Source organism: Salmo salar, chromosome ssa29 (assembly GCF_905237065.1).
Source record: "Salmo salar chromosome ssa29, Ssal_v3.1, whole genome shotgun sequence".
Classification (NCBI taxonomy): Eukaryota; Metazoa; Chordata; class Actinopteri; order Salmoniformes; family Salmonidae; genus Salmo; species Salmo salar.
Genome location: NC_059470.1, coordinates 12014925 through 12041303, shown reverse-complemented (window position 1 = coordinate 12041303; position 26379 = coordinate 12014925). Strand labels below are relative to the sequence as shown.

The 26379-nt window shown below is 43.2% G+C and overlaps 1 protein-coding gene across 1 annotated transcript in view; it reads right to left on the bottom strand.

Moving 5' to 3' along the window:
* Positions 1-26379, bottom strand: part of smchd1 (structural maintenance of chromosomes flexible hinge domain containing 1) — a 40879-nt gene that overhangs the window by 12288 nt on the left and 2212 nt on the right. The window contains exons 6-31 of the mRNA XM_014180770.2: positions 26235-26349; positions 26029-26148; positions 25698-25864; positions 25056-25149; positions 24688-24901; positions 13442-13550; positions 13149-13332; positions 12730-12927; positions 12273-12386; positions 12031-12137; positions 11846-11928; positions 11606-11722; positions 9788-9865; positions 9420-9545; positions 9152-9296; positions 8790-8889; positions 8565-8637; positions 5845-5981; positions 2524-2661; positions 2009-2248; positions 1399-1547; positions 1121-1206; positions 896-1014; positions 561-722; positions 287-415; positions 80-159 (exon numbers count right to left, since the gene is read on the bottom strand). Of these exons, the coding sequence (XP_014036245.2) occupies positions 80-159; positions 287-415; positions 561-722; positions 896-1014; positions 1121-1206; positions 1399-1547; positions 2009-2248; positions 2524-2661; positions 5845-5981; positions 8565-8637; positions 8790-8889; positions 9152-9296; positions 9420-9545; positions 9788-9865; positions 11606-11722; positions 11846-11928; positions 12031-12137; positions 12273-12386; positions 12730-12927; positions 13149-13332; positions 13442-13550; positions 24688-24901; positions 25056-25149; positions 25698-25864; positions 26029-26148; positions 26235-26349 (3384 nt within the window). The remainder of the gene's footprint in view (positions 1-79; positions 160-286; positions 416-560; positions 723-895; positions 1015-1120; positions 1207-1398; positions 1548-2008; positions 2249-2523; positions 2662-5844; positions 5982-8564; positions 8638-8789; positions 8890-9151; positions 9297-9419; positions 9546-9787; positions 9866-11605; positions 11723-11845; positions 11929-12030; positions 12138-12272; positions 12387-12729; positions 12928-13148; positions 13333-13441; positions 13551-24687; positions 24902-25055; positions 25150-25697; positions 25865-26028; positions 26149-26234; positions 26350-26379) is intronic.

Here is a 26379-nt window from a genome sequence, read left to right as displayed (position 1 = left end):
TTGAACACGGCCCTCAAATAATATATGGTTGCAGGGTCATTATGGCAAGTAGTTAGGAATTATAGGGTTAGGAACTTACTTTGGACCGCTCACATGGGCCACTACGAAACTGGCTTTTCCGTCTTTGTCTATCGGTTGTGAATTAACGGATGACTTCACCTGAAAAACAAAAGACTTCATCACAATTTCTTACCAAGAAGATGACCTCTATTGGGTAGTTTAATATCCCCAACGCTATAGAATCCCTACGTTCCCCTTTACATCAGTGGAGGGGAGAGTGCCTGACCTTCAGAGCTGGAGTGGAAGTCTTCAGTGTCACCACAACCCTCTGGTCAGGAGAGGGGTTCCCCCACTCGTCAAACAGCTGGAGGAGGAAGGGCGTCTGGATGCCCTGCTCATTCAGTACCTGCAAGGGCTGAGGTAAAGACGCAACACACGGACAGTTACAGTTAGGGAGAGAGGACAGCCATGACCAATATGTACCAAAACTCAGTGGTTGCGTCACAAAATGGCAACACTGACACAGTCAAGAGTGTCTTGGCCCTTAACTTAATGCCCACCTCCTGTGGTCCGTCCACTAGTTTGAGCTGTGTCGGGACCCCGGCCGTCAATTTAATGGTCACATGCTCCGTAAAGTCCCTCCAGGTGAAGTTCAGCTCTCTGATGCCTGGGAACCCAGGGTTGAACCGCACCCCCGTCACTAACATGGAGTGGGTGCTCTCCTGGTTACAACACACGGCATAATGGACATTTCGTTTTATGTAGTTTTTTTCCCCAAATCACAGACTGTAGCTTTAAGGACAATATGGGATGTTTTGACACCAATTATACTTCCAGCAAAAATAATGTCAATGGATGATAACATTACAAAATCACTTAGATTTATTCAATGTACCTGCCAGGTAAAGACCAGGGATGCTTTGTCGAGACCCTCGGCATCCACGATGAGAGAGTCCACACAGGTCGCGGTCAGCATCTGAGTTTTATTACCATACTGGTCTGTAAGCTGTAAGACTGGGAAAGGGGACTACCGGTTTCTCATTTGGAAGGTAATCAAGAAGAAGTGTTTAAATGTGAATTAGGTGTCAGACAGTAAAACTGTTGATGGCTCCAGACTCACAGATCTTTCCTGATAGGACCTCTCCCATCCTCACGGTCGACTCGCTCAGGGTGGCCTTCATGTGTTTCGGCTCATCGGGGCGGGGCCTAAAACCAACACACAGCCAATCAAAAACAAGTCCACCCCGCTGATGTGATAAGCGCAATCAGAATTCATTTTGTTGCTACTTCTATAAGCAAATTAACTATGAATATCAACGTTGGTATCTTTTTACCACAAGGCAGAAAATGTTGCTTGAGTGCAAGATCTTTCTACCCATGTTTGAGCAGAGGACTTACACTATAGTGAAGGAGGTGTCGACAGACACTAGCTCCTCCATGTAGGAGACCTGGTAGAAGTGCTCCTCCTTCACCAGCGACGGGACCGGCACGTTGGGCAGCTTCCCCTGGGCCAGCTCCTCCACACTCACGTCAGCCGTCCAGTTCACCTGACACAGTCGCAACACATAAACAGGGGAGTCTCAGACAACAGGCTGTTAGATGCATCAATACTGATCTAATATCCACATCAACTCTAATGTAGGACTCCTGGGCCCGTATTCATAAAGCGTCTCAGAGGAGGAATGCTGATCTAGGATCAGATGCCCCCTCATTCATATGCTCTAGTCGGCTGTACCTCCATGAAAACGGCAGTATTTTTCCTTCATATTTGTTCTGTCTTTTTAAACAGTGAGAATGTTTTCAGCACTTATTTCCATGACTGATCAGAACGTGTTCTCTTATGGCTCTCTCGGTTGTCCCTATGCAGCAGACACACGGTGAGCAATATGTTTGAATTGCAAAACATAAAATCGTATCTGCACCTATGTATCGTGATAATACCATATCGTGAGGTCCCTGGCCATCCACCGCCCTAATTCATACATGGTCAGGGCGGTGTCATCATTACCTTGATCCGCCGGGCCATCTCCTCAGACAGAGGGACCTCCCCGCCTCTCTCGTCATACAGTCTATAATGGAGGTTCTCCAGGAGGTCCCCTGCCGTCCAGTCTATCTTTTCCTTGTCCCGAAGCACCATGGAGTCCACCAGGCTGTCCTCGTCCTCCTGACTATACACCTCGAGACGTGACACACGGGTGCTGGGGACAACCCTCAGATCCCTCTGGACTGCAGCTACATTCTTCTGACTCTGATGGGTAAAAAGGGATGGATGAACATGTATCATTTCACTTGACAAAATGTATTCATGTTATGTTTTTACACTGAAAATATTTAAAAAGCCCCAAATAATATTGGACTGAAAAACAAAACCTTATGAAGCAGTGAAAAAAATGACAGTGTGCAGGAGTTTCTTTTTTCTATCATTGAGATCCATGGAGGGGGTGAAATAAGTTCAAAGGAGACATTAAGAAGTTTGAGGTGAAACAAAGGGGAGGTCTTAATAGATGACAAACGATTACTTACGGGAATATCAAATGTTGCTTTAACCGTCTGGTCTCCCACGATGTTTTTGAAGGTGATTGGTTTTAGCACCAGGGTCCCGGCTCCTGTGTTACTGCAGTCTACAGCCACCATGGAGGATGAACCAGGAATCCCCTGCAACTGAGACACCACAGAAAGATACATAGCGCACAAAAACATTTTATTATTGTCAAGCCAACACGTTGACTTGACAATAAAACCACATTCATTCTATTGGGCAACAGTCTCTTTATGTATCTAGAAGGGAAGAGTTACTCCAGAAGGCGGAGGTTGTCCATGTAAGGAGATTTTAAAAATCAGGCCCAGTGGGCACTGCTAACAAACAGGGAAATATTGTCAAGCAACTGATTGATTTCCAGGACTCAAATATACACAGAGTATACAAAGCATTAGGAACACCTGCTCTTTCCATAAGTGACCAGGAGAACGCTATGATACCTTATTGAGGTCACCTGTTAAATGCACTTCAAACCAGTGTAGCTGAAGGGGAGGAAACAGGTTACAGAAGGACTTTTACGCCTTGAGACATGGATGGTGTATACAATGCCATCAGAAAGTAAATCAGACCCATTGACTTTTCTCACATTTTGTTAGGTTACAGCCTTATTCTAACATTGAATAGTCCCCCCCCCTCAATATATACACACACACACACACACACACACACACACAATACCCCATAATGACAAAGCAAAAACAGGGGTTTAGACATGTTTGCTAATTTATTAAAAGTACTTAAATATGACATTTACATAAGTATTCAGATCCTTTACTCAGTTCTTTGTTGAAGCACCTTCGGCAGTGATTACAGCCGACTCTTCTTGGGTACGACGCTACAAGCTTGGCACACCTGTATTTGGGGGGGGTTTCTCCCATTCTTCTCTGCAGATCCTCTCAAGCTCAGTCAGGTTGGATGGGGAGCGTCGCTGCACAGCCATTTTCAGGTCTCTCCAGAGATGTTCCATCAGGTTCAAGTCCGGGCTCTGGCTGGGCCACTCAAGGACATTCCGAGACTTGTCCCGAAGCCACTCCTCTGTTGTCCTGGCTGTCTGCTAAGCATCATTGTCCTGTTGGAAGGTGAACCTTCACCCCAGTCAGAGGTCCTGAGTGCTCTGGAGCAGGTTTTTAATCAAGGATCTATGTACTTTGCGCCATTCATCTTTACCTCAAACCTGACTAGTCACCCAGTCCTTGCCGCTGAAAAGAATCCGTACAGCATGTTGCCGCCACCAGCATGCTTCACCGTAGGGATGGTGCCACGTTTCCTCCAGACGTGACGCTTGGCATTCAGGCCAAAGGGATCAATCTTGGATTTATCAGACCAGAGAATCTTGTTTCTCATGGTCTGAGTCCTTTAGGTGCCTTTTGGCAAACTCCAAGGGGGCCGTCATGTGCCTTTTACAGAAGAGTGGCTTCAGTCTGGCCACTACCATAAAGGCCTGATTGGTAGAGTGCTGCAGAGATGGTTGTTCTTCTGGAAGGTCCTCCCATCTGCACAGAGGAACTCTGGAGCTCCGTCAGAGTCACCATCGGGTTCTTGGTCACCTCCCTGACCAAGGGCCTTCTCCCCCGTTTGCTCAGTTTGGCTGGGCGGCCAGCTCTAGGAACAGTCTTAGTGGTTCCAAACTTCTATCATTTAAGAATGATGGAGGCCACTGTGTTCTTGGGGACCTTCAATGCTGCAGACATTTTTTGGTACCCTTCCCCAGATTTGTGCCTCGAAACAATCCCAATTCTTTCGACATCATGGCTTGGTTTTTGCTCTGACATGCACTGTCAACTGTGGGACCTTATATAGACAGGTGTGTGATTTCCAAATAATGTCCAATCAATTGAATTTACCACAGGTGGACTACAATCAAGTTGTAGAAACATCAAGGAAGATCAATGGAAACAGGATGCACCTGAGCTCAATTTCATAGCAAAGGGTTTGAATACTTATGGAAATAAGGTATGTTTATTTTTTTATAAAATTTGCTAACTTTCTAAAAATCTGTTTTCACTTTGTCATTATGCGGTATTGTGTGTGTGTGTGTGTGTCTTGATGAGGGGGAAAAAAATACAATTTAATCCATTTTAAAGACTGTATGGTAACAAAATGTGAGAAATGTCAAGGGGTCGGAATACTTTCCGAATGCACTGTAAATAAAAACGCATTCCTTTCCTGCCATTGGGCTACAGTCGCTTTATGCACTCATCTGGAAGGGAAGAGTGGCTCCAGAAATCTGAGATTGTCTATGGAGGACATTCTATCAGGCCCAGTGGGCAATGTTAGCAAACATTGAACTCTTCTTTATCTTAGTGAGAAAGGGATGGAGACATGTGGACCAATGGCTCCACCAGGGTAACACAGCGGCCTCAACTTCAAAGGCTGATACAGCAGTTAAAGCCTTTCCTGAAGGAGGAGACTAATTCCTACACTAAACTGAGCATGATTTAAATCTCCAGAACAGCAATGTGTTCCCAAATTGAAACACTTTCACAAAAGTATTCCCGTAGGTGAGATCTGCCTCCTAGAGCCCCCTCACTTGGGAGAAAATGTCCAGATTTCCCCATCAGAAGCCCACAAGCCAGATATCATTCATGGATTCTATCCTACTAGTAGATATTCTGGCAAAGAGCTGGATCGTATTCACAAGGAACACAACGATTAAATAGGGGAGGGACTACTTTGTCCAATAACAAACTTGTTTTCCATTGCAAAACATTTTGCTATGGTATGCACTAATGAATACAACTCTGGTAACCTGCTGTATGGAGAGTGGCCCTAAATTGCACATACTCTCTGGGACAGTGACACACCCTCTTACTCAACCCTGAAGGGTTGAAATAGTGCTCTGGCAGAGGGACAAGCCCGCCTCTCCCTTTATATTAGTTTGTTTCCTGGAGAGGGAACGGCTGTTCTACTGGAGCCAGTGTTTTTCATTAGCCAACTGCTGAGAAACTTGGAGGCAGAACTAGTACACACAGCTCCCGCAGGCTACAGGTCCAAGTCTGACAAAATTCTCAGGGTGCTTGGTTTGGCCTTACAAGAACTTGATGCTACTCGGTGCCTTTGAAGATATCAAAATGCCTATTGTACTTCACTATTAAGAAGTGGACTTCAGTAAAAACATTCAGCTGTATGAGTATGGAACACCAAACACTAGATGGAACTTTAGATTTCAGAAAAATATTAACTGAACTGGAAGAAGCCATAGACATGCCAAGTTAGTGATGGGGATAGAAATTGCAGTTGTGTAATTCTTCTGCTTTTGACTTGAGTATTCATACCTCCAGAGTCAGGGTCTAGTCTGATTTTACCTGGCAGCTGATGATCAGTTTGGGGTGAGCTGTGACATTTCCTGCTTCGTCATGGACCTCCACATCAAAGCTAACCGAAGTTCCATTCTCCACAGTGATTGGATCCTCTTGTTTCACTTTGAGTGAATCTGGGTTACCTGTAAAACACACATTCAGCTGACACTACTATGGAATGTCCTTTACATGTACACAGTGAGCTCCAAAAGTATTGGGACAGTGACATGTTTTGGCTCTGTACTCCAGCACCTTGGATTTGAAATGATACAATGGAGGTTACTACGTGAGATTAAAGTGCAGTCAGCTAGCTTTAATTTGAGGGCATTTTCATCAAATGCAGCACTTTTTGTACTTAGTTCCCCCCCCCCCCCAAAAAAAGTATTGGGACAAATTCACTTGTGTATTAAAGTAGTTAAAAGTTTTGTATTTCGTCCCATATTCCAAGCACGCAATGACTACATCAAGCTTGTGACTCTACAAATTTGTTGGATGCATTCGCAGTTTTGTTTTGAGTGTGTTTCAGATTATTTTGTACCTAATAGAAATGAATGGTAAATAATGTATTGTCATTTTGGAGTCACTTTTATTGTAAATAAGAATACGTTTCTAAAGACTTCTACATTAATGTGGATGTTACCATGATTATGGAGACAGTTAGACACACAAACTCAGCAAATAAAGAAAATGTCCCTTTTTCAGGAGCCTGTCTTTCAAAGATAATTAGTAAAAATCCAAATAACTTCACAGATCTTCATTGTAAAGGGTTTAAACACTGTTTCCCATGCTTGTTCAATGAACCATAAACAATTGATGAACATGCACCTGCAGAACGGTCGTTAAGACACTAACAGCTTACAGAGGGTAGGCAATTAAGGTCACAGTCATAAACTCAGGACACTAAAGAGGCCTTTCTACTGACTCTGAAAAACACGAAAAGAAAGATTCCCAGGGTCCCTGCTCATCTGCGTGAACGTGCCTTAGGCACGCTGTAAGGAGGCATGAGGACTGCAGCTGTGGCCAGGGCAATGAATTGCAATGTCCGTACTGCGAGACGCCTAAGACAGTGCTACAGGGAGACAGGACGGACAGCTGATCGTCCTCGCAGTGGCAGACCACGTGTAACAACATCTGTACATGATCGGTACATCCGAACATCACACCTGCGGGACAGGTACAGGATGGCAACAACTGCCCGAGTTACACCAGGAATGCACAATCCCTCCATAAGTGCTCAGACTGTCCGCAATAGGCTGAGAAAGGCTGGACTGAAGGCTTGTAGGCCTGTTGTAAGGCAGGTCCTCACCAGACATCACAGGCAACAACGTCACCTATGGGCACAAACCCACGGTCGCTGGACCAGACAGGACTGGAAAAAAGTGCTCTTCACTGACGAGTTGCGGTTTTGTCTCACCAGGGGTGATGATCGGATTCGTGTTTATCGTCGAAGGAATGAGCGTAACAACGAGGCCTGTACTCTAGGGCCGGATCAATTTGGAGGAGGAGGGTCCGTCATGGTCTGGGGCGGTGTGTCACAGCATCATCGGACTGAGCTTGTTGTCATTGCAGGCAATCTCAACGCTGTGCATTACAGGGAAGACATCCTCCTCCCTCATGTGGTACCCTTTCTGCAGGCTCATCCTGACATGACCCTCCAGCATGACAATGCCACCAGCCATACTGCTCGTTCTGTGCGTGATTTCCTGCTAGACAGCAATGTCAGTGTTCTGCCATGGCCAGCGACGAGCCCCAATCTCAATCCCATTGAGCACATCTGGGACCTGTTGGATTGGAGGGTGAGGGCCATTCCCCCCAGAAATGTCTGGGAACTTGCAGGTGCCTTGGTGGAAGAGTGGGGTAACATCTCACAGCAAGAACTGGCAAATCTGGTGCAGTCCATGAGGAGATGCACTGCAGTACTTAACGCAGCTGGTGGCCACACCAGATACTGACTGACCCCCACCTTTGTTCAGGGACACATTATTCCATTTCTGTTAGTCACATGTCTGTGGAACTTGTTCAGTTTATGTCTCAGTTGTTGAATCTTGTTATGTTCATACAAACATTTACACATGTTCAGTTTGCTGAAAATAAATGCAGTTAACAGTGAGAGGATGTTTATTCTTTTGCTGAGTTTATCATACCCTCAAGACATGCTAACCTCTCACCATTACAGTAACAGGGGAGGGTATGATATGTCTAACTTCCTCACTCATCATTACCCTCAGATTAAAGATGAGTCTGCACTTTAACCTCAGTCATTGTATCCTTTTAAAAGTGCTGGAGTAGAGCCAAAACAACCAAAAATGTGTCACTGTCCAAATACATTTGGAGGTGACTGTATATACAGTGCTGCTTGTAAAACAGTTTAGACTACATACGTTTTATAAGGCCTAAGGGGTGGTTGATGTGTTTTGTTATCCCATGTTGTCACCCAAACTAGCCCTCCAGCCACAGCTGGACAGCAACGGTCACCAGGGCAATCATTGACTTAAAAGCCCTTGTCGGGATCTACCGACAAACCCCCCCATTAAAGAGGATGTTTCTTCTCAAAGCAGAGCAGCAGACCCCACCAAGTTGTTTCCGTAAATCACTGTTTTAATAACCTGAGTTTTAATGCAATTTAGTTTTTTTAACGCAAATGGTCCATTCATTGTTTATCAAGTGTTTTTCTCTGAATACCCAGGAGCACAAACATTCTTTAATTTGTAAATCAATCACTTTACCAGGGAGAAGGCTGATCTTCAGAGTCTGCGAGTCCTGTTTGAGGCCCGGCAGTACCACTTTCAAGTCGTGCGTCTGCCGAGAGAAAAATAAGACCCATATATTTCAAACATTACTCAAGGACGTAATTTGAGAAAGCTTTCAGTCGAGTGTCTGTTTCTTTGAGGTTCATCTGGATAGAGGTAAAGTGAGAGCCCTGCAGCCATGGAAACCAGCGGGTCTCTGACCTTGCTCTGGTAGTTCTGCACCGCCCCCCTGGCTCTGACGCCTCGGATGGTCAAAATGGTCCCCCTAGCGGCCACCCCCTCGTAACTCACTTCCAGGGCACTGAAACACAGTAAGAACCACCAGCTAAACAGGGAGGAGCTGACTGACAGACTCCGGGGCTGAGCCCCGTCTTTATTACACAGTCAACACAGGGAATGTGCAAACAACATATAAAAACACATATCAATGAATCAGCGCATTCAATTAATATCTTAAAAAAATTATTTGGAAATACTCCGCACAGACAAAGTACCCCCCCAAAAAAACACCTCAAACATGACAATGTGTTTAACTAATTCAACTATTTTTATGTGTAACCTACCTGCTTTCCAGGAGGGGCTTGAGGTTGGGAGGGGGGCGAGCAGGGTGACCGTATTCATCCAGCAGCTCCAGTGGGATGTGGAAAGGCACCCCCACATGGAGCAGGGTGTTCACTGTACCCACCACAAACCTCTCTGCACTGCCCTCTAGGAGAGGAGAGAGAAAAGAGAGAGGAAACGGCTGTTAAGGAGATGGATCTGATTGTTACTGGAGAGGGCCAATGCATTTAATGTATACGTGTGGCAGTCTGATTTCACAAATTAACTTACCAATAATGGAGAAGTCCAGTGTGTGGTTGGGAAGCCGATTCCCAGCCCAGACAGTAGCGTTGCTCTCATTGACATTGAGTATTGTGTTCAGGTGCAGAGTGTACTTCCCCAGCTTGTTCAGGTTCTCTGTACAGGGAATCACATTTATTTATAAAGCCCTTTTTACGTCGGCAGATGTCACAAAGAGCTTATAGGAGATACCCAGCCTAAAACACCAAAATACAAGAAATGCAGATGTAGAAGCAACACTGATAAGCCTCCGGAGAGTCAGACATTATGACAAAACACTATCACTAGCTAGTAACATAAAAACAGAGTGGAAACTAAAATCATTACAATAAAGTCAATTATTAAAATAAAACAATTACCCATGGTTCTGAACCAGAACGCCCACTTGGCCGAATGTGCTGCAATGTGAGAGTTGGTCTCCACATCACCATTAGGTGCTAGGGAGGAAGAGAGAAAACGATTTATGGCACGGTATACACACACTAGCCGTTGAAACAGTCAGCCAAAAATATACAGTTGAAGTCGGAAGTTTACATACACTTAAGTTGGAGTCATTAAAACTCGTTTTTCAAACCACTCCACAAATTTCTTGTTAACAAACTATAGCTTTGACAAGTCGGTTAAGACATCTACTTTGTGCATGACACAAGTCATTTTCCAACAACTGTTTACAGACAGATTATTTCACTGTATCACAATTCCAGTGGGTCAGAAGTTTACATACACTAAGTTGACTGTGCCTTTAAACATCTTGGAAAATTCCAGAAAATGTCAATTAGCCTATCAGAAGCTTCTAAAACCATGACATTATTTGAGTCAATTGGGAGGTGTACCTGTGGATGCATTTCAAGGCCTACCTTCAAACTCAGTGCCACTTGGTTTGACATCATGGGAAAAATCAAAAGAAATCAGCCAAGACCTCAGAAAATAAATTGTAGACCTCCACAAGTCTGGTTCATCCTTGGGAGCAATTTCCAAACGATTGAAGGTACCACGTTCATCTGTACAAACAATAGTACGCAAGTATAAAAACACCATGAGACCACGCAGCCGTCATACCGCTCAGGAAGGAGACGCGTTCTGTCTCCTAGAGATGAACGTACTTTGATGCGAAAAAAGCAAATCAATCCCAGAACAACAGCAAATGACCTTGTGAAGATGCTGGAGGAAACCAGTACCAAAGTATCTATATCCACAGTAAAACAAGTCCTATATCGACATAACCTGAAAGGCCGCTCAGCAAGGAAGAAGCCACTCCTCCAAAAACGCCATAAAAAAGCCAGACTACGGTTTTCAACTGCACAAGGGGACAAAGATCGTACTTTTCGGAGAAATGTCCTCTGGTCTGATGAAACAAAAATAGAACTGTTTGACCATAATGACCATCGTTATGTTTGGAGGAAAAAGGGGGAGGCTTGCAAGCTGAAGAACGCCATCCAAACCGTGAAGCACGGGGGTGGCAGCATCATGTTGTGGGGGTGCTTTGCTGCAGGAGGGACTGGTGCACTTCACAAAATAGATGGCATCATGAGGCAGGAAAATTATGTGGATATATTGAAGCAACATCTCAAGACATCAGCCAGGAAGTTAAAGCATGGTCGCAAATGGGTCTTCCAAATGGACAATGACCCCAAGCACACTTCCAAAGTTGTGGCAAAATGGCTTAAGAACAACAAAGTCAAGGTATTGGAGTGGCCATCACAAAGCCCTGACCTCAAGCCTATGGAAAATTTGTGGGCAGAACTGAAAAAGCATGTGCGAGCAAGGAGGCCTACAAACCTGACTCAGTTACACCAGCTCTGTCAGGAGGAATGGGCCAAAATTCCCCCAACTTATTGTGGGAAGCTTGTGGAAGGCTACCCGAAACATTTGACCCAAGTTAAACAATTTTAAAGGCAATGCTACCAAATACTAATTGAGTATGTAAAAGTCTGACCCACTGGGAATGTGATGAAAGAATAAAAGCTTAAATAAATAATTCTCTACACTATTATTCTGACATTTCACATTCTTAAAATAAATTGGTGATCCTAACTGACCTAAGACAGGGAATTCTTACTAGGATTAAATGTCAGGAATTGTGAAAAACTGAGTTTAAATGTATTTGGCTAAGGTGTATGTAAACTTCCGACTTCAACTAACAGCAGCAATCATTCTTATGATTCAGATCAACTCACAATGCCAAACAACTTTTAGTTCGATTGAAAGTGCTTTCCGTGTTGCGTTTTGCATGGCTGATGGTATCCTGGATATTGACTCTCCTTTCTTGTTGATTATTTCCACATGGAGAGGTCCTGCAAGGAATGAAAGGGAGATCAGTCACTCACAAATATGTGCATACTTAGGATACAGTATCAAAAACAATTGGCAGATAGCACAGAGCAACTGTGTAAGGTGCAGGGCGTCCGTCTCTGTACCTAGTGGAGTGCCTGCTGGCCGGACATCGTTCTGGGTCCAGGGGTTGCCCTCTGGCCAGGTCACTTTTAGCTTGTCTGGGAGTCTGGGGCAAAAACGGGACGTTACATCATAAAACCATGAACCACTGGGGCATAATGACCACATTCATGTACGTTGGGAATAAAATCCAAAATGGTTCCCTCACTTGGCTAGTTCGTCATCAATGCTCTTCTTGATGGCTGCATTGGTAATCACCCTGTCGATTTTGGAGATGGGTATTGTCTTGATGTCATCGTACAGCGCCTTTGGTTCCTATGGGAACCGATATAAAAACAGATGATTTGCAGCCAAAATCATGCAATTGTATATGTTAAGGCAGTGGGAGTTCCTTAGGATAAGAGTGTGCAGAACAAAGTGTCACAACTATCATTCTCTCTGATGTCTTACCATGGCCACCTGCACCTGCCCCCCTGTGGCGTAGACATCTCCCTCGTGATCGCCGTACAGTAGGAACTGAATAACGGAGCCAAAGAAGATGGGCTGTGTTTTCTGAGACTTCACCTGGAAGGAAAGGCAGAGAGAACAGACTTTAGAGATTGACACATTATGAGCTACTTAATTATCTTACTGAATTTAAAGACGCTTAAACAAGACAACTAACACTTCAAAACACAGCGACCAAACAGTTCTGTTGCCCTGTCTCAATCTTTCCTCGATTCCTTACATTGTCTCTCCTCGCCTCCTTCTCAGAACGCATTGGAGAAGAAGGTTGAGGGGAGGGACCTTGAACTTTCTCCTCCAATGTGGTGGTGGAGAAGGAGCCAAGGAGAGAGGATGCGAGGAATCACGGAAAGACAAATTGAGATTGAACCAGGCTCTACCGTCTTAGGAAGAGGATGCTCACATATTGACCAGCTTTGTAAGTTCTACCGTCCCACTCGATGGAGGAGAAGGTAGCCCAAGGAGATTGCATCTTCTTTGTGGTCACGTCTGTTCGTGTGATGGTTCTCTTGAAGCCTCTGAACTTCACTTGCTTGTCCCACTTCTCGTGGCAGGTCTTCAGCCACTGGTGAAACTCCTTCTGGATTTTAACCCTTTGTTCCTGGGAGGGGAAATGACATGCATCAGTAACACAGCGATTGTTTAATACTAAATGTTCTACATCATAGTGGTAATTCAGTAATACTGTTATCACATTTGTCTAATATGGGTATTAGATTTCCATCTCTGAGGCTTAAATATTCTATAATCTTTTCTTCCACCCAAGAGGACTGAGGTTTGCTAGTGATAGAATATAAAACATCACAGACACAATGAAGCTACCTGGCCATTGACGATGCGGGTGAATAAGGTCTCCTTATTCTTTAGCTGCAGCTCCAGGTCCATGAAAGTGAGCTTGTTGGTGCTGACCTGGAACCTGTCATTGGTGAACAGCACCCCTGAGAACCTGCTGTAACACTCTGCAGGCACTGTCCCCGTCTTCTTGGGCCATGCGCACCAGTCGAACCTGAAACACGGCCGAAAAACACAGAATTCAAACATTACCCTTTTTTTTGTTAAAGTAAACATTACTGAAGAAAAATGTTTTATTAAAAGAGCATTTTGAAAGTCTTTACTCGGATACAGTGGTGTATGGGATGAGACGTCCATTCCAAAAACACTCAAATATGGGCCTCTTCCCCCTGGCCTGGTTCAGGACGATACTGTCATCATCCTCTTCCGTAGCTGGTGAATATTATAGAGGGAACAGAATGCAATCAGACTTTTGCTGAACTCAAAGATGAGATCACATGGGCTTTACAAGAAAACGTTAATTTCAGATACCACAACATCTCAGTTCGTTATGACACTATCAGCGGTTATCAAACTAGGGGTCACCTGATATGAAAATGGGGTCACGGGAGAATGTTCTAAATCCTGAGAAGGGGAGAAATAAAAAATTAAAAAACAGGTCCCTGACTAAAAAGTCTTTGTTGACCGAGAGTCATCCGTTCTTTCGACCAATTGTATTTTTAAATGACTATTATAGCTGGAAACGGCAGAATTTTTATGGAATATCTACATAGGCATACAGAGGCCCATTATCAGCAACCATCACTCCTGTGTTCCAATGGCACGCTGTGTTAGCTAATCCAAGTTTATCATTTTAAAAAGGCTAATTGATCATTTGAAAACCCTTTTGCAATTATGTTAGCACGGCTGAAAACTGTTGTTCTAATTAAAGAAGCAATAAAACTGGCGTTGTTTAGACTAATTGAGTATCTGGAGCATCAGCATTTGTGGGTTCGATTACAGGCTCTAAATGGCCAGAAACAAAGACCTTTCTTCTGAAACTCGTCAGTCTATTCTTGTTCTGAGCAATGAAGGTTATTCCATGCGAGAAATTGCCAAGAAACTGAAGATCTGGGGCAAAGCTTTGCACTATTCCCTTCACAGAACAGCACAAACTGGCTATAACCAGAATAGAAAGAGGGTGGGAGGCCCCGATGCACAACTGAGCAACCGACGCCTCACAAGTCCTCAACTGGCAGCTTCATTAAATAGTACCCGCAAAACACCAGTCTCAATGTCAACAGTGAAGAGGCGACTCTGGGATGTTGGCCTTCTAGGCAGGATTCCTCTGTCCAGTGTCTGTGTTATTTCCCCCCCCCCATCTTAAATTGGTTATTTTTATTGGCCAGTCTGAGATTGGGCTTTTTCTTTGCAACTCTGCCTAGAGGGCCAGCATCCCAGAGTCGCCTCTTCACTGTAGACGTTGAGACTGGCGTTTTGCGGGTACTATTTAATGAAGCTGCCAGTTGAGGACTTGAGGCGTCGGTTTCTCAAACTAGACACTAATGTACTTGTCCTCCTGCTCAGTTGTGCACCCCACTCCTCTGACTACATAATTCCATGCGTTATTTCATAGTTTTGAAACCTCCACTTTTATTCAAAAATGTAGAAAATAGTAAAATAAAGAAAAACCCTGGAATAAGTAGGTGTCCAAACTTTTGACTGGTACTGTATATGGATAATTTATAAAGCCAGGCACATTTAACAGTAAGGCTACTGATTATAGACCTAATTAAGTAAGAAAAGTGAGGGGCGAGGAAACTTAAGGCAAGGGCTGTTTTCTCGTCTCCCAACTCCCCTGTTGCCTCCGTCGCAATGTTCTCAACACCAATATTCTGGTTAACTTTGCTATTATGCACTTAGCAACATGGTCTAGGAAAAGGCGCCAATTCAACAGCACACTGTTGTGACAGTGACCGCTATCCAATGCGGGGGAAAGCGCATTGTTATAAAATTTAACATTTTATTAGAGTTGCACCATTGTTCTTACAAATTATATGGTTAAAACTGTGTGGGGAGGCAGAGGCACAGAAACTCACATCAATACCTGTCAGATAGCATTAATTATTTGTTTGACAGTGTTATTGCTAGCAATCAAGAGGAAACTGACTGAACGACTCAAACTCCCCAGTTTATGCTCTCCAAATGAACATTAGCTGTGAGGCCCGAGATGCCTATGCATTGACTTGTTTGCAATACATTTCGGGGGATGCTGTTCACGAGGAAATACTGTTCCGTCTCGTGAATTCCGAGTATAAAACGGCACAGGGGATGTTCAGTTTGCGGCGTGGCTATTTTGACAAATAGATCGACTGGTGGGCTTTTGCTCCATCTATGGTGGGACGGCATCGGCACTTGTTATGTATGCGTCTCCCTCTGCCATATGGACGCATTGTATGATACACCGAGAGCAACTGGCAGCAAAAGAGATTCGCACAGAACACATAGATATACTGCAGCAGGTAACTTCAATTGTAAACTACAGCAAACCTGAGTAGCTGCTGCTTTTGCAATAGCTAATGGGGATCCTAATAAAATACAATAACAAAAAACACATCCACCGTGCGCACGCCTGTTCGCAAAACTGTGTGGAGATATGGGATCAGAGCATGACAACGTTCTATTTCATACAGAGGCTTGGTGGTTATTGAGGGGGAGAGTTGGAAATATTTTTTTTGCATTGAGAGAGGAAATGTCATAAAAAAAAAAAAAAAATGTTATTTAAAATCGGTTGACTTTAATTAAAAGAAAATCATGTCTTCTTGCCTAAGTAAGAGACATGGGAAACTGAACAGTAGAATAACTAGAATCGAACAGCTGATAGAGCTATCATGTGACAAATGTTGCAGACAACGCATTCACGGATCACTACGTAGGAGTTTTGGTTCCAGACTGAAAGGGAATACCCTGCCGTTTACCTCTGAGCATTAAGGGCGCGTTCAAAATATCTGTAAACTCGGAAATCTCGGACTTCAGTGTGTTCAAGAGAACTCTGAGAAAAAAAAAAACGAAGAAAAAAAACCCTCCAACTGGGAAAAATTATTTTGAACGGTCATCCACAAACACTGAACAAAAATAAAAAACGCAACATGTAAAGTGCTGGTCCCATGTTTCATGAGCTGAAATAAAAGATACCAGACATTTTCCATACGCTTATTTCTCTCAGATGTTGTGCACAAATTTCTTTACATCCCTGTTAGTGAGCATTTCTCCTTTGTCAAGATAATCCATCAACCTGACAGGTGTGGCATATCAACAAGTTCATTAAACATGACGATTACACAGGTGCACCTTGTGTGGGGACAATAAAAGACCACTAAAATGTGCAATTGTCACATAAGACAATGCTACAGATGTTTCAAGTTGAGGGAGCATGGAACCGGCATGCTGACAGAAGGAATGTCCACCAGAGCTGTTGCCAGAGAATTTAACGTTAATTTCTCTACCATAAGATAATTTGGCAGTACGTCCAAACGGGCACACAACTGGAGACCACATGTAATCACGCCATCCTATTCTGCACAAACTGTCAAACAATCTCTGGGAAGCTCATCTGCGTGCTTGTCGTCCTCACCTGGGTCTTGAACTGACTGTAGTTCGGCGTCGTAACAGACTTCAGTGGGAAAATGCTCACCTTCGATGGCCAATGGCACGCTGGAAAAGTGTGCTCTTCACAGATTAATCCCAGTTTAAAAACTGTACCGGGCAGCGTGCATTGCGTCGTGTGGCAAGCGGTTTGCAGAGGTAAACGATATGAACAGAGTGCCACATGATGGCGGTGGGGTTTAGGTATGGGCAGGCATAAGCAACGGACAATGAATATAATTGCATTTTATCTATGGCAACTTGAATGCACAAGATCCTGAAGCCCATTGTCTGGCCATTCATCCTCCGCCATCACCTCATGTTTCACTATGATAATATTGCAAGGATCTGTACACAATTCCTGGAAGCTGATTAATGATGGTGTTTGAGTCATGCCTGGCAGTGCAGTCATGAGTACTCCCTGTTCACTCATGACTACACTAGAGGTCGACCGATTATGATTTTTCGACGCCGATACCGATTATTCGAGGACCAAAAAAGCCGATGCCGATTAATCGGCCAATTATGATTTTTAAATAAATAAATAAATATATATATATATTACACACATAGCTCTGAAGTGACAACGATACTGAAGAGTCTGCTTAGGAGACAAATACTCTCAACTGTTTGAATAATAAAAATAGAGTTTAAGTTACCTGTGATGAATGCTGAAAACAAAAACGAATTTCTATATGCAGGAAATCCTATTTTAATAATGGGCATGGTAAGAATTGACTACCAAAGTGCGAGTCATAATTCCCATGACACCTTCTAGCAAAATCTGAAAAGCGGTTCCTTCATTTACTCCATAGGATATTTTTAGATTAACCTAAAATAAGGTCTGTGTTTGGTTTCGGCTTACACCACCTTGCCAATTTTATAACTGTGTAGATATCCATAGGATATAACTCTGATCAATATAAGCAAAGATAATTTTTTTGGTAGAGTGGATTTATGAAAATATGTTGACAAACGTTACCTAGTGAGATTTACACGGGTATCAAAACGCCGAGGCGGTTTAAGCACAAAACACAGACCTTATTTGAAGTAGATCAAGACATTCTCTATGGAAGACATGAACGGTAAAATAACGAAGGAACCCCTTTCAAGTTCAGCCACAAGTTATTACAGGAATTATGACGCGTCGACTATTTCTCTCTAAACCATATACCTTTGACTATTACGAGCCTGCTGCTGCCTACCACCGCTCAGTCAGACTGCTCTATCAAATCATAGATTTAACTATAATATAATAAACCTTAGGTCATTAATATGGTCAAATCCGGAAACTATCATCTCGAAAACATTATTCTTTCAGTGACATATGGAACCGTTCCGTATTTTATCTAACGGGTGGCATCCATAAATCTAAATATTCCTGTTACATTGCACAACCTTCAATGTTATTTCATAGTTCCGTAAAATTCTGGCAAATTAGTTCGCAACGAGCCAGATTCTGTATACCCTGATTTTGCGTGCAACGAACGCAAGAGAACTGACACAATTTCACCTGGTTAATATTGCCTGCTAACCTGGATTTCTTTTAGCTAAATATGCAGGTTTAAAAATATATACTTCTGTGTATTGATTTTAAGAAAGGCATTGATGTTTATGGTTAGGTACAGTCGTGCAACGATTGTGCTTTTTTTTCACAAATGGCTTTTGTTAAATCATCCCCGTTTGGCGAAGTCTGCTGTCTTTGTTAGGAAGAAATAATCTTCACAGTTCGCAACAAGCCAGGCGGCCCAAACTGCTGCATATACCGTGACTCTGTTTGCAAGAGAAGTGACACATTTTCCCTAGTTAAAAGAAATTCATGTTAGCAGGCAATATTAACTAAATATGCAGGTTTAAAAATATATACTTGTGTATTGATTTTAAGAAAGACATTGATGTTTATGGTTAGGTACACGTCGGAGCAAAGACAGTCCTTTTTCGCGAATGCGCACCATATCGATTATATGCAAAGCAGGACAGGCTAGATAAACTAGTAATATCATCAACCATGTGTAGTTAACTAGTGTTTATGATTGATTGATTGTTTTTTTATAAGATAAGTTAAATGCTAGCTAGCAACTTACCTTGGCAACGTAAAGCAGGTGGTTAGAGCGTTGGGCTAGTTAACGTAAGGTTGCATCCCCAAGCTGACAAGGTAAAAATCTGTCGTTCTGCCCCTGAACAAGGCAGTTAACCCACCGTTTCTAGGCAGTCATTGAAAATAATAATGTGTTCTTTAACTGACTTGCCTAGTTAAAAAAAAAAAAAAAAAATTGAAAAAAATAAACAAATAATAAAAAAAATAATAAAAAAAAAAATAATACAAATGGGCTAATCGGTGGCCAAAAATACCGATTGTTATGAAAACTTGAAATCAGCCCTAATTAAAAATCGGCCTTTCCGATTAATCGGTCGACCTCTAGACTACACGGTCAGGCACGACTCCAACACCATCATTAAATTTGCCGATGACACAACAGTGGTAGACCTGATCACCGACAAAGAGAAGCCTATAGGGAGGTCAGAGACCTGGCCGTGTGGTGCCAGGACAACAACCTCTCCCTCAAAGTGATCAAGACAAAGGAGATGATTGTGGACTACAGGAAAAAGAGGAACAAGCACGCCCCCCATTCTCATCGACAGGGCTGCAGTGGAGCAGGTTGAGAGCTTCAAGTTGCTTGGTGTCCACATCAACAAATTAACATAATGCAAACACACCAACACAGTCGTGAAGCGGGCACAACAAAACCTATTCCCCCTCAGGAGACCTGGCCTGGGTCCTCAAATGGTTCTACAGCTGCACCATTGAGAGCATCCTGACTGGTTGCATCACTGCCTAGTATGGCAACTGCTCGGCCTCCGACCACAAGGCACTACAGAGGGTAGTGCGAACGGCCCAGAACGTCACTGGGGCCAAGCTGTCTGACATTCAGGACCTCTATACCAGGCGGTGTCAGGAAGGCCCTAAAAATTGTCAAAGACTCAAGCCACCCTAGTCATGGACTGTTCTCGCTGCTACCGCACGGCAAGCGGTACCAGAGCGCAAAGTCTAGGTCCAAGAGGTTTCTAACCAGCTTCTACCCCCAAGTCATAAGACTCCTAAAAATCTAGTCAAACAGCTACCCAGACTACTTGCATTGCCCCCTCCCCTCTCCACACCACTGCCACTCTCTGTTGTCACCTATGCATAGTCACTTTAATTAACTCTACCTACATGTACATACTACCTCAACTGGTGCCCCTGCACATTAACTCTGAACATATTGTTATATTTTTACTGCTGCTCTTTAATTACTTGATACTTTTATCACATCCATATTATTATTTTTTAAACTGCACTGTTGGTTAGGGAGTCATAAGTAAGCATTTCACTGTAAGGTCTACACCGGTTGTATTCAGCGCATGTGACTAATAAAATTTGATTTTAATGTCCCAGTCACTACATGGCCTGCATACTCACCAGACATGTCACCACCCATTGAGCAAGTTCGGGATATTCTGGATCGACGTATACAACAGCGTGTTCCAGTTCCCGCCAATAACCAGCAACTTTACAAAGCCATTGAAGAGGATTGGGCTAATATTCAGCGGGCCACAATCAACAGCCTGATCAAGTCTATGTCAAGGAGATGTGTAGAGCTGCATGAGGCAAATGGGGGTCACACCAGATACCGAGTTATTATGTTTTTATCATCCACGGCCCTACAATTTTTTGTGACCAACAGATGCATACAGTTGAAGGCAGAAGTTTACATACACCTTAGCCAAATACATTGAAACTCAGTTTCACAATTCCTGATGTTTAGTCCAAGTAAATATTCCCCATCTTAGGTCAGTTAGGATCACCACTTTATTTAAAAAATGTGAAATGTCAGAATAGTAGAGAAAATTATTTCTTTCATCACATTCCCAGTAGGTCAGAAGGTTACATACAGTCGTGGCCAAAAGTTGAGAATGACACAAATATGAATTTCCAAAGTTTGCTGCTTCAGTGTCTTTAGATATTTTTGTCAGATGTTACTATGGAATACTGAAGTATAATTACAAGCATTTCATAAGTGTCAAAGGCTTTTATTGACAATTACATGAAGTTGATGCAAAGAGTCAATATTTGTAGTGTTGACCCTTCTTTTTCAAGACCTCTGCAAACCGCCCTGGCATGCGGTCAATTAACTTCTGGGCCACATCCTGACTGATGGCAGCCCATTCTTGCATAATCAATGCTTGGAGTTTGTCAGAATTTGTGGGTTTTTGTTTGTCCACCCGCCTCTTGAGGATTGACCACAAGTTCTCAATGGGATTAAGGTCTGGGGAGTTTCCTGGCCATGGACCCAAAATATTGATGTTTTGTTCCCCGAGCCACTTAGTTATCACTTTTGCCTTATGGCAAGGTGCTCCATCATGCTGGAAAAGGCATTGTTCGTCACCAAACTGTTCCTGGATGGTTGGGAGAAGTTGCTCTCAGAGGATGTATTGGTACCATTCTTTATTCATGGCTGTGTTCTTAGGTAAAATTGTGAGTGAGCCCACTCCCTTGGCTGAGAAGCAACCCCACACATGAATGGTCTCAGGATGTTTTACTGTTGGCATGACACAGGACTAATGGTAGCGATCATCTCGTCTTCTCCGGACAAGCTTTTTTCCGGATGCCCCAAACAATCGGAAAGGGGATTCATCAGAGAAAATGACTTTACCCCAGTCCTCAGCAGTCCAATCCCTGTACCTTTTGCAGATTATCAGTATGTCCCTGATGTTTTACCTGGAGAGAAGTGGCTTCTTTGCTGCCCTTCTTGACAGCAGGCCATCCTCCAAAAGTCTTTGCCTCACTGTGCGTGCAGATGCACTCACACCTGCCTGCTGCCATTCCTGAGCAAGCTCTGTACTGGTGGTGCCCCGATCCCGCAGCTGAATCAACTTCAGGAGACGGTCCTGGCGCTTGCTGGACTTTCTTGGGCACCCTGAAGCCTTAACAACAATTGAACCGCTCTCCTTGAAGCTTTTGATTATCCGATAAGTGGTTGATTTAGGTACAATCTTACTGGCAGCAATATGCTTGCCTGTGAAGCCCTTTTTGTACAAAACAATGACGGCACAAGTTTCCTTGCAGGTAACCATGTTTGACAGAGGAAGAACAAGGATTCCAAGCACCACCCTCCTTTTGAAGCTTCCAGTCTGTTATTGGAACTCAATCAGCATGACAGAGTGATCTCCAGCCTTGTCCTCGTCAATACTCACACCTGTGTTAACGAGAGAATCACTGACATGATGTCAGCTGGTCCTTTTGTGGCAGGGCTGAAATGCAGTGGAAATGTCTTTTGGGGATTCAGTTCATTTGCATGGCAAAGAAGGACTTTGCAATTCATCTGATCGCTCTTCATAACATTCTGGAGTATATGCAAATTGCCATCAAACAAACTGAGGCAGCAGACTGAAAATTAATATTTGTGTCATTCTCAACACTTTTGGCCACGACTATACACTCAATTAGTACTTGGTAGCAATGCCTTTAAATTGTTTAACTTGGGTCAAACGTGTCAGGTAAACTTCCCACAATAAGTTGGGTGAATTTTGGCCCATTCCTCCTGACAGAGCTGGTGTAACAGTCAGGTTTGTAGGCATCCATGCTCGCACATGCTTTTTCAGTTATGCCCACAGATTTTCTATAGGATTGAGGTCAGGGCTTTGTGATGGCCACTCCAATACCTTGACTTTGTTGTCCTTAAGCCATTTTGCCATAACTTTGGAAGTGTGCTTGGGGTCATGTCCATTTGGAAGACCCATTTGTGACCAAGCTTTAAATTCCTGACTTATGTCTTGAGACGATTTTTCAATACATCCACAATTTTCCTTTCTCATGAGGCCATCCATTTGGTGAAGTGCACCAGTCCCTCCTGCAGCAAAGCACCCCCACAACATGATGCTGTCACCCCCGTGCTTCATGGTTGGCATGGTGTTCTTCAGCTTGCAAGCATCCCTCTTTTCCCTCCAAACATAACGATGGACATTATGGCCAAACAGTTATACGTTTGTTTCATCAGACCAGAAGATTTCTCCAAAAAGTCCCCATGTGCAGTTGCAAACCGTAGTCTGGCTTTTTTTAATGGCGGTTCTGGAGCAGTGGCTTCTTCCTTGCTGAGCGGCCTTTCAGGTTGTTTATATATATGACTCATTTTACTGTGGATATAGATACTTTTGTACCGGTTAACTCCAGCATCTTCAGAAGGTCCTTTGCTGTTGATCTGGGATTGATTTGCACTTTTTGCACCAAAGTACATTCATCTCTAAGAGACAGAATGAGTCTCCTTCCTGAGTGGTATGATGGCTGCGTGGTCCCATGGTGTTTACGCTTGCGTACTATTGTTTGTACAGATGAACGTGGTACCTTCAGGCTTTTAGAAATTGTTCCCAAGAATGAACCTGACTTGTGGAGGTCTACAATTATTTTTCTTAGGTTTTGGCTGATTTCTTTTGATTTTCCAATGATGTCAAGCAAAGAGGCACTGAGTTTGAAGGTAGGCCCTGAAACATATCCACAGATACACCTCCAATTGACTCAAATGATCTCAATTAGCCTATCAGAAGCTTCTAAAGCCATGGCATCATTTTCTGGAATTTCCCAAGCTGTTTAAAGGCAGGGTCAACCTAGTGTATGTAAACTTCTGACCCACTGGAATTGTGATACAGTGAATGATAAGTGAAATAATCTGTCTAAACAATTGTTGGAAAAATTACTTGTGTCATGCACAAAGTAGATGTCCTAACCGACTTGCCAAAACTATAGTTTGTTAACAAGAAATTTGAGGAGTGGTTGAAAAACGAGTTTTAATGACTCCAACCGAAGTGTATGTAAACTTCAGACTTCAACTGTATTGCATGAATACAGTAAAATGTACCAGTATTAGTTAATTGAAGTGAGAACGTACGGTGATGACGCACAATAAACACTGTTTGTGTAACAAAGCTCTTTGCTGATAATGATTACTGGTGATCATTACCCCACGTGCATTATGGATCAGTTCAGGAAGTGAAACACTGTCACAGGAGAAGGAAGCAGGCTATTACTGATTGGATTATAATTTATTCCACATTATTTTAACAGAGTTGCCCAACTATAGTTTTAACAAGAAAGTTGTGGAGTGGTTGAAAAATGAGTTTTAATTACTCCGACCTAAGTGTATGTAAAAGTCTAACTTGAACTGTATCTGTATTTCCAGTGATGTGAAATCCATAGATTAGGGCCTAATTAATTTATTTCAATTGACTGATTTCCTTATATGAACTGTAACTCAGTCCAATCATTGAAAGTGTTGCGTTTGCATTTCTGTTCTGTGTAGTTTGAAATAGAAGTGACTGGCGAGATAGTTGTTGTATTGGAAAGAGGACAAAGCCTATCAAACTATTGATCGATTGGCTTGCTACCTAGTTTGTGCGCCCTCCTGAGCCTGTGTCTCCTTTCCCCACCGGAAAAGGATGTTATATATATATATATATATTTTTTTTTAAATCTTTTTAATCCCAGCCCCCTTCACCATAGGAGTTATTTTGCCTTTTGGTAGTCTGTCATTGTAAATAAGAATTTGTTCTTAACTGACTTGCCTAGTTAAATAAAATGTAAAGAAATTCGAAGCTATTTTTCTTTTGAAAGGTTGAGATAGGATTTTACTGAGTGGGTTCTCAAATGTATGCTTTGGCCACAACTAGTAAAGGACGAGTCAACAACATTCTTCAGGTATGAGCAAATAGAATATGAGCTTTTAAAAATGAGATTTTCACTAGACTTTAAAAGCTTAACTGTGACCTACTGCGATTTAAAAAACTTGACCAATGTGTCCAAACATCTGACAGCAACCCTCTTATGCATAGCAGTCAATGCCTATTGGGTTCTGGTGAAAATTAGTGCACTATGTAGGGAATAGGGTACCATTTGGGGCACAGCCTAGGTTACCTGGTATGGCATAGGGGTCTTCGGGGTAGGTCTCCCTGTCATAGAGGAAGGGGTGGTACCTCAGGATCCCCTCCACTATTCCGTCAACGTCTGTGCAGGCCTTGAACTCGAATGTGTCAGCCGACGTGTTGATGTAGAGCGTCTGCATGTCGTTGTCGATCTCTCTGAGGTTCACCATGCGAGGGATCTTGGGGAACTTCTCCAACAGAGAGATCTGAACAGTAGATAAATATCAATATAGTACCACAAAATTACAGTTATAAAACACACATCTTCAAAGATTGAATTGATGCTGTTGGATGACTATCGTCTGTAGCACTACCATATAATAACATATTTAAATAATGTAATTACAATGACCATCTTACCTGAATGTCAATGTTGGAAACACAATCAGAGTTTCGGTAGGAGGATTTCATGTCATTCCCATTTAGGCCGTGAATGTAATAGTGATACAAGTGGCTGAAAACAAAGCAGATTGTAATTTTGATAATTTGTTAATGGCTTTCGAAGAGTAAAATCAAGAGAGGACAACAACCAATTGGATTGAAAGGTGGTGGTGGGTATTTGGGACGGTGCAGGTCAGGCGGTATCCCAATACTAGATCTCTAATTAATGAGACATGGTCTAATGAAAGCGTGCGAGATAAGTCATGGTCCAATGACTGTACCTGCTAGCAGCATGTGTCCCGCGTTCGAAGCTACATCCATAATAGTCGGTAGATGGCTCCAATTGGAGAATCACTGTTTGCGTCGACGAGCAGTGATCAAGAAACTATTAAAATCCAGTTTTTAGATTCCCCCTTCCCCAAATCAACACCAAACAGTGATTCTCCAATTGGAGCCATCTACCGACTATTATGATGTAGCTTCGGACACGGGACACATGCTGCTCGCAGGTACAGTCATTGGACCATGACTTATCTCACAAGCTGTCTCTATGGAATGCCCTTATACCTTGTCTCATTAATTAAATAATATTGGTCTAGTCAGGGGGGTGAGCAGACTCACGCCAGTTCTCTGGTCCACAGGTGGAAGTCCTGCTTGAGGAAGGTGATGTGTTCGGGCTGGACTCCCGTCACCACCACGACCGTGAAGCTGTCCTTTCCCACCTCCTCAGCGATCAGCCCGTGGAGGAAGCGCTCCTCGTCCTCGCTCACGTGGGACGAGTCACCCATCTGCGGGTGGAGGTTCGAACATGGCTTTCATTACATTGAGGATGGCCACTGTGGGAACGTTATATCAGTTTGCCACCGATACTGACAGTTCCAGAATGGACGGATTGAGGACACCTTTTGGGGATCAAGTCAACATTTTGAGTGATCTGGGAGTAATCCCTTACCTTCCGGTTTCTGATGAAACCACTGTAAATATCTTCCTTGTCCCGCTCCTTCCTCTCAAATTCTTCTTTTGAAATGATGAGTTCATGGACATCTGGGGAGCCCACTGGTTTGGTGATCATCTTTAACAAAGACCGAGATATCAAGTCATATAGTAGCGCATCACAGTCCATTAGGGGAATATGGTAGAACACAGAGGAACATTTACCCTGGTTGACTGTCCAATGTAGAACACTGCTTGTTTCCCTCCTACTCCAAAATATGATATATCACTGTTGAGACTGCGAGCGACTGGATCAGGGCGAACGTACCCTGCGTGATCACTAGTGAGACAAACAGGACAATGACTGACG